This window comes from Danio rerio, chromosome 7, assembly GCF_049306965.1.
Source record: "Danio rerio strain Tuebingen ecotype United States chromosome 7, GRCz12tu, whole genome shotgun sequence".
In the NCBI taxonomy this organism is placed as follows: Eukaryota; Metazoa; Chordata; class Actinopteri; order Cypriniformes; family Danionidae; genus Danio; species Danio rerio.
The window spans coordinates 22,729,541-22,744,858 of record NC_133182.1 but is presented as its reverse complement, the minus strand read 5'-3'; the positions used below and the strand labels follow the sequence as shown (position 1 = coordinate 22,744,858).

The window sequence follows — 15,318 nt, the reverse complement described above, 5'->3', positions numbered from 1 at the left end:
TGTCATTCCAGAAATAATTTATTTCACTTCCTTTTTAATCTTTTTTGTTTTTTCATGATGTGGAAAGTACAACCAAAAAAGAAAAGAAAAAAAAAACAATCTTTGAGAGCAGGAACCAAGATGACAAGTAACAGCAAGGGAACAATCCTCCCCTTTTCATCGGGACAACCAGAAATACAACCAACGCTTGAACCTCCTGAGCAGAGACCCAAGCTCCATTCCTGCACACTGGAGTGTATTACAATGCTCTCGGATGTATGCATGTATGTGTGTGAACGAATGCCTGACTCTTCATCAGAAAAGGGTTTCACTGTTTACCGAAGACCAACCATACACACCAGAGGGGGCGCCGGTGAGGCCTCAACCCCATCCAGCCCTTCAGACAGCGGTGGCTGGAAGCTACCGAGAGTGTGTGTGCACACGCATGCCAGCTTTTACACTCACAATAATCCTGCCTCCCTTCTCCCCAAAACCGTATGGTGGGCTGTTGAAATACTGAATATGATCAACACTGTCTGTTAGATTGTTTCCGTCTCGGTCTTGTTCTATTGGGAAAGACTTGTGCCACCTCAATCAGAGAGATCGAATCACATTTAGGATTCTACTGTCGTCTCCTGGATCATATGACGTCCTTCCCAATTTATACACTTTTACTTCATGTCTCACAACAACACATGAACAAACAGACACACACTCGTACACACACACACACACACACACATTAAACGGCTTTCAAATAACGACCTTGGACAAATGTCATAATTTCATGTTTGGCATTAATTATCGCTCTTCTCCCCCAAAATCCGCACTCCTCTTAATCCGCACAATCCTCTCCATCCTTTAGACAAAATAAAAACACCAAAAACAAAACGGAACCATCTACTTCATCCAGTCGAGAACGCAAACGTTAAGGTAAAAAGAAAATACTCAAGTTTTTTTTTTTTTTTCAAATTCAAGGCACAATGTCTCTCCGCTTCCCCTTTTTGCCCTTAAATTCAGAGTACCACAGACTCAGCTGTCAATCACTCGTGAGAGGCTCCGCCTTCAATCCTCTCCGCTAGCTCCGCCCTCATTTAGCTAACACTGTTTTCAGAGATGCTATATCTGTTGGGGAGTGTGTTCACAATCCCACGCCAGTGAGTACAAACAAACAAACGAAAACAAATAATGACGGCAACGACAACAGCAACAACGAAAACTAAAAAAATCTAAAACGAAACCCCAAAATAGTCACGTCCTGTTTTCTGTGTTACGTCAGAAATTTGAGTCATATCCATCAGCTCATTTTTGGCAAGCTTGTCTTAAATAAGCACTAAGTACTGATAGATAGGATAAACATACACCGTTATGTGTGGTTTAAAGTAGATGCGCTCGTCGTATTTTTACTTTTTTTTTTTGTTTTCTCGTAGACTTCATGAATTCAAGGATTTTAGTCGATTTTCATTCGTCAGTTTAAAGGTTTACGTGAATGCAAGCAGGGACAGAGTTCGCCATGGTGTCTTGCTTTAGACGTGGGTCTTGAGGGGGCGAGATGACTTTTTAGGAGACGCCGTTCACCATGGCCAGAGCCTCACCGGGCGACGCCACGCCGTTACTGGGCGAGCGCTTTGAAGGAGTGCGCTCTTCCTTACTCACGCTGGTCCCGTTTTCCTGATGGAGAGAGAGATAAAACACTGTTGATGCTATGTTTTGAGTCTAATGCTAGTCAAGCTGTGCTTTAACCCAAAAGATTACTTTGAATATTTTATAATGGTGGCACAGACATTTTACTCGGCTTTCAAAAAAGCAATACTTGTAAAAGTAACAATCAGGCCAGAATGTAGCATATATAATGATATTCAGACAGACAGACACTCCCATCAACGAAGTATGAATAATCTTGTAAAGCATTAATCACAGTTTAACATTTACTATTGCGTTAAGATCCAAAATTGTGCTTGTTAACATTAGATAATGGACTGTGGGCTAACGCCTGTTTCACACCGCAAGCGTCAGCGGCGCGTGAGCAGAGCGTGCGCAGCGTGTATGTCAAGCAGTAGCAGCACGCAGGCGTTTGCCTTTCACACCAGCTGCGTCTGCAGCGCGCAGCTCTTCGGCAGCTGCTGCAGAGATCAACCTATCTCTGTCTATTCAATCTAGTTACCCATGTCTCTCCATATACAAATACACTTTTTAAACTTTTCATCTGCACCAAGGCCCCTCCTATGCTGTTTCTTTAACCTGCAAATGTTTATTTTACAAATTTTATAGATCAAATAGTACTGTCTGCTTCTTAAGCTAACTTATATGAGAAGTGTCTACAGTCAAAAGACAATTGCCTGTGATATCATGTCATTTGTTTTTTGATTATCAGGTTGCTGTAGACCTAGTTATAATAATATTTATACAATATAATTATAATGATATTTATACATGATCAAACTAGTGTTACTTTCTCTGCTTCAGTGATGTCCAGCGGCAGAATAACAGCTCGTTAATTCATGCTCGTGCAGAGGATGAGACGGACAAAAGTAACCAATGCATGCCATTCTTTTACTTATTTTCGTGTTGTCAGATTCACAGTGCAAACAGCTCCCGGTAGGAATAATCCGAGTGAACATAAAACAAAGCCGATTAAAACTTTCTTCCTCTGCTTAGCTGCACAGAACACAGCGAGCTCACATAATCCAGCATGCGTGTCGAACTACACTACCCACAATACACTTCGCTATGGACTACAAATCCCGTAAATATTCTATTTCCCCTCTCCTACAACACTAGTGTGCAACTTAAGCAAAACTGATACTAAAATTGTTTTATATTTGGTTTTGTAGTTTGGGCCTAAATAAATGTTTGTTGCCGTTTTTAATCGTTTTAAGTTAATTTGAATGACTATATATAAACCATTTGACATTATTAACACATTTATTGGGTAAAATTGCTACTTTTTACTGTCATTCAATGTGTTTTGGTCATTATCAATGCACTGTCACTTTAATTGAGCGTGAGCAGCGCGTCAAAAATAGAACCAGTGCCGAAACTATCGCTGCACTGCTGCTTCGGCGACGCTCACGCCTCGCTCTGATGCGCTGCTGCTGCGTGCGGTATGAAAGCTCTAATCTGTTAACATGGACGCCGAAAACACACGTGCTGCTCACGCTCTGCTCACGCTTGCGGTGTGAAACAGGCCTAAGACTAAAACTAACGTTAGGTAACTTTAATAACATTAACCAATGTTAGCTAAAATGTAATAAATGTATTACTTAAAGTTTTTTTCATGTTAGTAAATACATTAATTTATGAACTGTCATAGTAAATTTTTACCAAAAAAACAAAACAAAACAAAAACGTACATGCACAGTAAAGACGTTCACAATCATGCATAATTATGTGTCTTGTGTTGTAGTATGTGCAGACCTTAGGATGGGACACGTGTGGGTTGGCCTCCTTCCCCGGGAGATTCTGTCTGCTCTGGGACTCGGCACGAGAGATGAAGTCAGCAACAGTAACTATACCAACAACACCGGCAACAGTAGTCAGAAGAGGGAAAGCAGCAGGGGAGATCAAACAGGTGGACTCAAATCTTGTAGCATTGAAACAGCTCTTATAGCTGTATTCACATCTTTTAGAAGACATGACTTCATATTAACCACCCAAATTATTTACAATAATATACAACAACAGCCCAATTATATGGTCAAAATAAATTAGCTTTAAATATGATCAGAAGCAGAATCTCACCCTATCCAACCATCTGCCGACACATTTTACACATCTATACACATTTTTGGATGGGTTTTTGAATATTTAGTTATTTATTATTATATACACAAGTGTACTTCTCTTCAAGCAGCTCTGCACAATCAGGTTATATGAAGTTATAATAAATTATTAGCACTAAAACACATGGCTTTGAATTGGCATTATTTCTACACAACTGGCAACACAGAATATGATTTATGTGTATTGTGCAACTTAATATTTCCTCTCCATGCTGGTGCTCCTCCTACATTTGACCGTTCCTCCTCTCTCATTAATGTACATAATTAATCACCTGGCTGTCGGTCACGGCTGGTGGAGCCTCCTTCAGGACGGTTGGCACGATTACGGCGGCGGCGGCTTCGATTGCGGCGCTGAGGCCTGCCCTCCTCTTCTAAGAGGCAGAAACAAAGGAGGAGGAGAGCGTGAGATGCAATGGGACCAATTTGATTCCCATTGTTTCTCATCTGGGGCAGTTCTGTGAAATTCCCATTAGACAGATTTCCTTTGATGACTCATGGCCCAAAGGCTTCCTAATATGGACATGCTTCTCTCGTGTGTACAGTAGGGGTGTGTAACATTCATGCTGCACTTTTTTGTATGGGTCAACTGGTTTTAAATGCATGTGAACTGAACAAATACAGTGTAAATTTAACCGGTGCATCTCCAGGGCTTCTTCTAACCCTTAATATTAATCTAAACCAGGGGTGTCCAAACTCGGTCCCGGAAGGACGGTGACCAGGAGAGTTTAGCTCCAACCCAAATCAAACCCACCTAAACTAGCTAATCAAGCTCTGACTAGATATACTAGAAACTTCCTGGCAGATGTGTTGAGGCAAGTTGGAGCTAAACTCAGCAGGACACCGGCCCTCCAGGACCAAGTTTGGACAGCCCTCATCTAAACCCTTGTATTCTGTTGGGGATGTTTTCATATGCTCTGGGGTGATAATTTGGGTCTTAATTTGTTCACAATTTCTTTCTTTTTCATCAAATGGAACAGTTTTTGGTGATGAATCTTATTTTGACACATATTTTGGGAAATAGCTCGAAAGTTTTTCAAAAATACAACAAAACACACAGATCTGCTTCTATTCCTTTATGTTCATGGCTCTTTTTGCCCCAGTGACTTCTATTATAATATTTTTGATTGCAAAGCCATGACAGCATATAATCACACAATCTTCATTGTTGGTGGTTTTCCCTGTTGGTATAATTTGTCATTTTTACTGTTGATTGTCAGTAGCAGTGTAAAAAAAAAGCTTAGTTTTTGCCTTCTATATGGAGTATAAGACGTGTGTGTTTGTGTGAGAAAAAGAAACCTTTGCGCACCTACCTTGACATGTATGAGAAAATCTAAATAAGCAGCTCACAGTAGACATAGTAAGTGTATTCATGAACGCGCACACACACACACAAACACACACACACACACACACACACACACACACACACACACACACACACACACACACACACACACACACACACACACACACACACACACACACACACACACACACACACACACACACACACACACACACACACACACACACACACACACACTATAATACACTGTTTTACTCCATATGAATTCATATAAAAAGCTTAATCTAGAGTGTTAATACTGCTAACTGATGATCAACAGTAAAAATGACATATTTTTTCTTCCATTTTACACAGAAAACCACCAAAAATCAAGAATGCATGATATGCTGGTTTTGCAATACAACAAGTCATAATAATGGAAGTTGATGGGGCAAAAACAAGGGTAGCAAACTTGAAAAGTAAGCAAGAGTTAAGGTTATCACACACTGAACTCAAAATTTCACTTGTTAAAAAATAAACTCGACCTCATGTTGTGTCAACAATGCCTCTGAAACTTTCGCCCGTCCTACAACGATTCAAACCGGGTTAGATTTTTTTCAGTTTTTCGCAATCGAAAAAACGCTCTGAGATCTGTTTTGACAGTTCAGAGCCACCAGCACTGTGTTAATCATAAAGTTAAGACAGAATGTGGCAGACAGTTGAGAATCTGTGAATGGCACACCTCTGCCTTGCTGCTGTTTGTTGTGCATGTGTCCATACAGTTGACGTAGACTACTGCGCACGTTATAATAGAAAGCATGGTCTGCTATTGGTCTGTTGCTTCGAGATAATCTTTGCATTTCGAGATAATCTTTGCAATAAACTTTGCATTTCGAGATAATCATAGCGCAGCTCTTTGATAATGAGCTAAACTCTCCTAGTATTGGATGAACAATTTGCAGCCTATTCCTCTTTCTTTTTCAAATTTTTCAAAGAGAGAAAAAAAAAGTATCACTGTTTGAATTGACTCTGAAATGTTTTGCATTTTTTTATAATGGATTAATTATTACGCATCGGATTAAGTGTGCAAGGTTTGTTTAAGTGACGAATTTTTCTGCATGAGACGATGAAAAAAACGTATATACATTTTTAAAATATTATATGTTTTATTAATTAAAAAATGTAATAAAATTACAGAACTTTAATATTAATGATATGCAAACATTATTTGTTTTTATTTCTGCTGCCTCCAATAACAAACTTTTTTTTTTTTTTTTTTACTATTTTTGATAGTGATATGTGCATTTAACAATGTGAAATGTTTTTATTGCTGTTCTTTTTAGCGAGTTTGCATATTAACAAGGGCACTAGTAGGGCATTAGTAGGAACATTCACATGCGATAAAAAATTATTAAATCAGAAGCTTGTGTACATTGCTGGCATTTCGGATCCTTGCTAACCAAGTTTCTGCAAAATCAGGATGTTGAAGAAGCAGTTTCAACAGATATTTAACAGATAGTCTACTAATGCTCAACTGAGTAGTAATTGGCAACAAAACGTGCAATAAGGACCATCAAATAAAAGTGTTCCCGCTTTTTTTCATGATATAAAAGTGATTTGTTTTGTAAGTACTGGAGCCAGTAAGCTTTGGTTTACGTTATCTCAGATTAAATTTATTTGGATGTGATTAAAATGGCAAAGGAAATAGATCATAGGCTCATGCAAATTTGCCAAGCTTGAGGCCTGAACAAAGTATGTAAAAGAAAGTTAATCTCTGTGCATCACTCAGCAAACTGTACCCGAGGCCACCTGAAAGCGTGGTCTGGTGCACGGTGTAAACGGGCATTTATAAATAAATATGATAGAATGGAAAAATAAGAAAAAAGCACCAACCAACATTTCCAGGTTCTCAGAGACAAAAAAATTTTTTATAAAACCCCAAATTGCATACTTATGCACAATTCTATGCCATTTTGTAGTACAAATAGTATATAGCAGTGCGTTTACACTGAAATATTATTTTTATGCTAAAAGATTAGGTTGGATCACTATTTATAGGTTGCTTTCACATGACGTCACTGATGATGCACAAAATTCAGATGGAGGTGATTCTTCTACATAGGAATCGCTATCAGAATATCAAAATGTTACAGTTATATGCTGCTTATAATTGTGTAAATTAACTAAAATAAGAAATGGCAAACAGCTTTTATAGACTACTAAACGTTTTTGTTCATAAATGAGGGAAAGTTCAAGAAACTGGCTGAAAAATGGAAGAACATCCATGTGTGCAAGCTTTTTTTGAACATAATTCATTTGACATCACCAATAAAGATTATATACAGGCCTAGCTATGAGTATAAATATGTTCATGTGTTATATAAAATCAGATACAAAAGCCACCACACTTATACAAAATCCAGAAGAATATGAATAATGTACCCTGCGCCATGTAATCGCTGTAATGAAATCTCCGTCTTGTTTTACAAAAACCCATGTCTTTACTGAGTTTTCATTTCGACAGAATAAACAACTGTAACGTGAACAGAGAGATGCCTAGCACCAGTGAATGTTTGTTGGTAAGTTCATTAAATTCATTCTCCCTTATAAAAACTAAATAAATATTGGTATCGCCCATCCCTAGTGTTTGATCATGAATGTAAAATTCTTATAGGTGAGTGTTGTGCTGCCTCCTGATGGTGACTTTGGTTATAGTCATCGTCCTACTTGGTAGTTTGGTCATTTATGTTACTAAATTAGCAATCATTAAACATTGTCTGGAAAATGGTATTAAACATGTTTCATTTGGGCTGACACTAACAAACACACAATGTGTACACGGGAATAATTGTTTTACATTCAATTAATCATTTTTATATCTTTTACAATGTAGATTGTGTCAAAGCAGCTTAACTAAACTGTGTCAGTCCAGTTTTCAGAGTAGATTTGGTGTATGCCAATTTGGTAACGGCAGCATTAAAGACTGTGTAGAAATTGAAAAACTTGTGCAAGCAGATGTTGCAACAAAACACACTTCATTCCACTTCAATGTGGAAAAAAATGTTGTAACCAATGTCCTGTTGCACTTTTGTATGCATACAAGTGGGCTGTGTGTTGCTGCATCAGTATTACACACGCAGATACTACCATATAAACTGTGATTATATACTACTTATACCCGTCAACCAGCTCATTAAGTGGATGTATGAGTGACATAATGTGGGTCTGTAAACATCAATAAGATGTATTAATCTAAAGTAATCTACAGGAAGGTCAAGATTCTGAAGTTAGTCGAATTCAACCAACTCATCAAAAAAAAAAAAAAACACAATGTGGATTATGTTCTAGAACTGCTACAATACCTTTACTGAATGAGCACTGCTTCATCTGAGAGATCACACTGTTATGTCTTTATTTTCTTCTTTATTCTTTTATAACCTGTTTAACACATTTTAATAATAATCATTTGTTTTTATTTTCTTATACTTGTCTCTTTTATCCCCGTTTATTGAATTGCCACCGTGTATGAAATGTGCTATATAAATAAACTTGCCTTGCCTTACAACTACAAGGTTAGTTGAGCTCATTATAGCTTCATGTGGTTTCACCAATTTGGTTTTTCCTGTTTTGAACTGTTCTGAAGAAGACACCACAGATGAGCAGCAACCCAACAACATGGTGAATGACCACAAGAGATCAACTGTTCTCAGATGCACAGAGACAGATTCCAACTGCAGACCCATTTGTTTTGCAAATCCTCAAAAGTGAAAGTGATAAAAAAATATTGCTTTAATGGCGCTACTGTTTTAATACTGCTATGCAAACACAGACTCCAAATACTCAGTATAAAGATATTTCACACAAATATTTCAATCAACTCATCCTCTGGTAATTCCAAACCTTTCTGACTTTCTTCAGCGGAAAATAAAAGTTATTTTCAAGAAAGCAGGAAAAACAAATACTGTGGAAATCAATGTTTACAGCTTTCCAGCTTTCTTCAAAATATCTACATAAAACAAGTCTGCATAAATGACAATTTCACATTTTTGGGTTAAAAATTCCTTTAAATCAGTGGTCTCAAATTCAATTCTGGAGGTCCACAGCTCTGCAGATTTTGGGCCCTATCATACACCCGGCGCAGTAGTCTTTTGGTAGTTTCAGCTTGGTGCAAGAGTCGTTTTGAGGCGTTGCGCTACGCTGTTTAAATAGCAAATGCATTAGCGCTCATTTGTGCGCCCATTGGCGTTCTGCTCTAAAAAGGGAGGCGTTCTAAGGCGGACCACTGGTGCGTTGCTATTTCGAGAAACTAGAATAGATTTTTCATTAGACCAAAACTAACCCGGTCTAAACTCCGGCGAAGAGTTGCGCCTCGCTTACGCACGGCTTCATACGCACAAGAGAGCAACAGGCAAATATTTTTACATATGAAAAAATGTAAATATTAAGAATATATATATATAGGATATAATAAGAATAGATATAGGATATAAATATAAAGTATTAAAATATTACAAAACATATTTTCTAGCCTACATAAATATGAAAAATCAATGCTTTTATGTCTTCTTCATCTCGGGAGGCTTTTTCAGTTCATTCATAACAATTTGCTTTTGTATAATGTTATTATTATTAGCCATATTATTTAATAAATCCATATTTATATTTGTTTTATTAAAAACAAGCTTAGATTTGCCCACCTGTCAGGTTTTAGACCATATGGGGCATGGCAGGTGTATTTGGAAATAACTTAGTATTTTGACCACACTTGGTCATTATTGTTCATTTATTCGTTTGCTAGAAATTACAACTGAATTGAGAAATAGTTTTGAAACAAATATTTGCGCTTAACAAACTAAATTAATTATTTATAGACTAATTGATGTCTGTGCGTAAAGGTTTCCCTATCCAAGAGCGAATGTGAAAGTAGATCATTTATCTTTCATTCTCACGCAGTAGATGCTCTGTTTAACAGTTTTCTGTTAAAAAACTGTCAACTGTTAGCTTGTGAAATGCTCATTTTTTCCACTTAGACTTACTTTGTGTCCTGTAAATAGTGAATGCGCTCTTGGCGCGACGCAGCTGGGTCTTAAAGGGAATGGGAGATGAGACTATAATTGGTTTATTCTCAAAACACACCTATAACTCATTAAGAAAATAAACTCAACCCTTTTAGCCTATGCGCCTTGGCGCAAAGCGCATTTTCACATCCGTAAATTAGCAAAAATGCGTTCTGACACGCCCTGAAAGTGTTTGCGCCCTGCGTTTTGCGCTCTGCGCATGGACCGTTAAAATAGAGCCCTTTATCTCCAACCACCTCCAACTCACGGGAGTCTCTAGAGGTCTTGAACACCTTTGGATCAGCTTTGTTTTATTAGGGTTGGAGCAAAACTGTGCAGAGCTGCGGCCCTTAACGAATCGAGTTTGAGAGCCATGCTTTAAATCAACCCGTGTGTGTACAAAAAAAGAAAGAACAACGAATTAAAAACATGTCATACCCAGTCCATTTTCGCTTGTGGCACCCTGACCGTCTGATTCATTAGCGGCTGCATCCATAAGGCTTGGTTCCAGGTCATTACGGCGGCGACGTGAGCGTCTTCTGCGGTCAATACCACCCATGCTCTCGCTAGCATCTGTATCACCGCCCTGTTCACCTTCACCCTCCAGCAGAGAGTATGGGTTACTGTCCGGATCTCGGAGGACTGGAACACACACAAACACAGAAGTCAAGCACAAAGCAAATAATAATGTAGAGAATTTTGCATGGATAGCCTCCCAAGCATTTAAAAAGGAGCTTTGTGTAAATTATCATTAATTTCCTTTTGTTTTTTAACACTACAATTTTGAAAAGCTTGTAAAGAAACGCATAATAAAAAGAATTAATTTAAATGAGAGTCATATAAATGTATAGTCTATTCATATTCCCAATTTCTATGCTAAATATGACTTTTGCTCATTAATAATATCCTAATACACTGATTATTAACATTTAAGGTAGTTATAGCAGTGCCATTCAAATATCGAAAAGATTACGGTGTGAAGAATATAGAACATATGCATTAAAATGTTATAAGTACAAGTACTAATAAACCAATAATATTCAAACAAATAGCTAAAATTGAGAACGGGTGCCCATAAAAAACACATCCAGATCACTTACTGGCCACCAGTGTAGCTAATGATGAAGATTTCTGACTTCTATGAATAACCCTTCAATAAAATACCTTTTTTAAGGTCTAAAAGCCTTAGTTTTCTCAAACTTTGACAACTTAATTTGTCATTGTCTTGCATGATTTTTTTTCTTGCATACAATAGACCCTTTTCACATTATGTCCGGTTTCACTCCACGCAGTGTATGGTTACTTCCGCCTACACAGAACTCCCCATAGAGAACTCACCCAGTCAGCTGTATATTTACTACAGAAACAATTAGACTGTGACCAGGCAGTTTTCTGTTGTCTGCATTCAAGGTGAGACATCTTAAAAAATAATTTTAAACATCAGGCGGATTTTCTCTTGGACCAAGATAATGGGACTTTAAACAGAGTGTATTGCTTTGTGTGGCTGTATTTACTCTAGATGAAGTTGGTATGTACTTGTCAGCTTTTGTCAAATAAAGATTTCAGACGTTTACACGGGTGCTGAACATTTTTTTTGTCAAATTATTTTTTAGTATGTTTTTGTGCCCTGTAGAGTAAGTAATAAATACAACTGTGTGCGTTATACTGCAGATGTTTACAGTGGACAGCTGATTCACAAACACATTTATATAATTCACATTCTACAGCTCAGATCTCTGAAATTTTGCTTCTATAAAAGGCATTTCATTTAAAAACAAAAAACATTTAATTCTAAGATTCAAATAAAATAAAATAGAACAACAATGTTGTATGTGACTCAAATAATCAAATGAAATCATTACAAAAATTTACAGTGGTAAAATAACACCAAGACGACAGCACTTTAATTCAGTATTAGTAGATTTTAAAATTATTTGCAACATTATTATTTAAAAGACAGTACAGATATCAAACTAAACCCATGCATTGTGGCAGCAGAACACCGTCATAATTCATTTAAATGGAGAAACTGAACAAATCATTAATAGATCAGTAAATAATAAGCGATAAAACGAATTGCATTTATTGATTTACATATAACAGATAAAATTATTTATATTCAAAGCAGCATCAAAACAAAAATAAACCCATTATTGATTAAATAAAACAAAACTAAATTACATAAACTTAAGTGAAAAATGTTGCAAACATATACTTTCCTTGATAAACAACAGCCTATTCCTATTCGTAATAACTTAAACATTTTCAAACTCAGAAAGCGGTTCAGTTTTGAAAGAGTAACATTTGGACAATTCCAATACTTTAATAGTTTTAAATCACAACAGGCAAAGTTAATATTTTTATTTGTAAATTTTCCAGAAGTCTGCCAATCATTCGAAAGTACACTGGAACAAAAAATACACCTTGCTGCTGATAGGGGGAAGTGAAGTAGGGTCATTGTGAAAATGATCTATTACAGCTACTTATAATAACTATATTCACTACTAACAGTGGCTCAGACTTCTATATATTAAAATTCCAATTGGCTGTACCTGAGCTGATAGTGTTAATGTTTCTGGGTCCTGGTCCTCCACGGCCCCTGCCAGCGCTGGAGCCACGGCCTCGACCTCCACGCTTCGAACCCCGATCATCTGCTCCAACCCCTTTAGGCCTGGACTCCCGATCCCCCAAATCCTCTGTCTCTGATGCATTGGACATCTCAGAGTTAGTTCCTGCGAGAAGAATGAAGAATGTTAAGCAGCAGGAACACAATTTATACAGAACAATTTAGGCACCTTAGTAGCACTGGTGATATTTGAGAGAAAAAAACAGCCTGTGTGAGATATTTATCTCAATGCTCGTATGATACTGCCTTATGATATGACACAGACACTAATTTATACAGGGCATTTTTGCTCCAGTAACTTGCATTTAGAGGCATATAACAGCATTATGTACACTACATTCTAAGATTAACGTCATGCACCATCAGTCAACTGTATGAAATTTTATTTATTATTATCTTAATTGAGAATTTCCCTGTAAAACGTACTACACATTACATCTACAAAACAAAGCTTAAAAGAAACATTTCAGTTTTTTGTAAATAGGCTCATTTTACAAGTCCCCTAGATAAAAGGGTATATGCAGAAATATGCAGAAGAACTATCTTCGGTCAAGCACTTCCAGTGAACTGTGTGCATTTGCAAAATCGCCTGAGGTCTGTTTCTTACAAAATTAACGATCACTGCCCGATTGATATACAATATAAAGTGGGTTTTAGAATGTACAGGAAGCACTGCATTAAATTAGAATTTCCCACGCCATGTCTTTAAAATATGAACATTTATTTTACTCGTTTCTGCGCTCGCCTGCTGATCCTGACGGGCAGGTGGTTGTAAACGGCTTTTCATCTCGTGTTACGCTTCAACAACTAAATGAATGCTCAAGTTTATTTAACTGATTATATTTTAATTACATTACAACATCAATGCTGTAAAAAGAACCGTAAAATACTGAAAAAAAAGTCACATTGACCAGAAGTTTATCGAAATAGTAAGAAACACTAGCTGTGCATATAACGTATAGTCCTGAAAAAAAATATGCAGATAGTTAAACAAGGTAACGCAGTTGCAAAATATCATTGCACTTTAAATAATAAAACTCTTTTCAAATTGTTTTTAGATTAATGCTAATGGTCTAATCTGATTCAATGGTTTATGCTAAGCTAAGCTAAAAGTGCCCATGCAAGATCTGCAGATTGGCTAGATGGATTGCTAAATTTCTGTGGTTTAACTGGCAGACTTAAAATGTGCCTATTTTAGTGTTCCTTTGAGGTAAAACTAAAGAAAAATGTTTATATTTCTTCTATTGTGTATAACTGTGGAATGTGTTTGAAAAGAAAAAATAAGAACAGGTGCTTAAAATGTTTTTATAAAATAAGTCAAAGAGGCAAAACAACAAGGAACAAAAAAATCAATGAAATTTGACTAAAATTTGTAGCTTATAACTAGGCCTACACGACGTATGCATGGCAGAAATCCACAGATATTCATCCCATACCAATATTTATTTACTTGTGTAAATGCGTGTAAATTTATAATTATTCAATTTTTAAATAAATTTCAGTAATATTGACTAATAATGTTCATTTGATTTTTTTACAATACAGTTTGTAAAGTAATATGTTGTATTGTAGTAGAAATATATATGAGAGATATTAACTTTTTAGTTATGATACTCCTAAAATCATTCCACAAAAAATAAATAAAGAAAAATCAACAGATTTTTTTAATTTATTTTTTTACAAAATTCTGCACAGAAATAGCAAATAAATGTCCACAGATTCTGGCTGGCCCTACTAATAGCTCTGTTGTGTTAAATGTAAACTTTAAACCAATCACTTCATATCATTTAAACAAATATTAAACATGACCAATTTTGAACAGAACTGGTGTCTAAAATCTGACAAATGTCCAGGTGCATAGTGAAATGGGCAGATTTTACTTTAAAATAGTACTATGATGGCTTTTTGCGCCATCTAGTGGTTTACATAAAAATAAAAATGAATGTATGTTTTACCCAGGTGTGCCTGAAAGGGTTAGTTCACCCAAAAATCAAAATACTTTCTTTTATCCATTTACCACAAAACAAGATGTTTTGAAGAATGTTGTAAACCAGTAGCCATTGACTTTAACAGTGGGACATTCTTCCAGAAACTTATACTTTTCCTTACCTAATAAACTTAACTTAATAAACTTAACTTCCTTTTCTAATAAACTTAAGCTTGCTCTCAAAAAATTATACAAAAACAAGCATAAAATCAAACAATTCAATAACAGAAGTTATCCTTGATGACTGTCAGCTTCTCCTCCGTCAAATGATGTCACTTCCGAGTCATATCCTTAAAGGTGTACTGCACGCATTGTATGTTAAATTTAATGCAAATGTGACAGGACTGACAGAAACATGGGGACAATTGTAAATTTATTTGTATTATATATTTGTAGCATTTATTTGTAGAATGTATTTATAATTTCATGTTTTTAAATCAATTGATGTGATTGATAACAACTTAAACTTTCTATTTCTGAAGTTAAGCATAACAAAAGTATTAAATTAAGTATTAAGTTCAATTGGGCTGAGGACAAGGACAGTGAGTTTGTGCAGTGTAAAGTGTTTTAATAAAGAAAACAAATCTGAGAACCAAATGAAT

At 36.3% G+C, this 15,318-nt stretch overlaps 1 protein-coding gene across 4 annotated transcripts in view; it reads right to left on the bottom strand.

Moving 5' to 3' along the window:
- The window catches only part of fxr2 (FMR1 autosomal homolog 2), a 42,081-nt gene continuing 26,763 nt past the window's right edge, over positions 1-15,318 (bottom strand). The window contains exons 13-17 of one of the 4 annotated variants that reach the window (XR_012382322.1): positions 12,656-12,835; positions 10,542-10,745; positions 4,034-4,132; positions 3,169-3,488; positions 1-1,965 (exon numbers count right to left, since the gene is read on the bottom strand). Coding sequence is in view for 3 of the 4 variants with exons in the window: in XM_073906275.1 (XP_073762376.1) it covers positions 1,540-1,650; positions 3,397-3,488; positions 4,034-4,132; positions 10,542-10,745; positions 12,656-12,835 (686 nt within the window). In the remaining variant the exon portion in view is untranslated. 4 annotated transcript variants of the gene reach the window in all.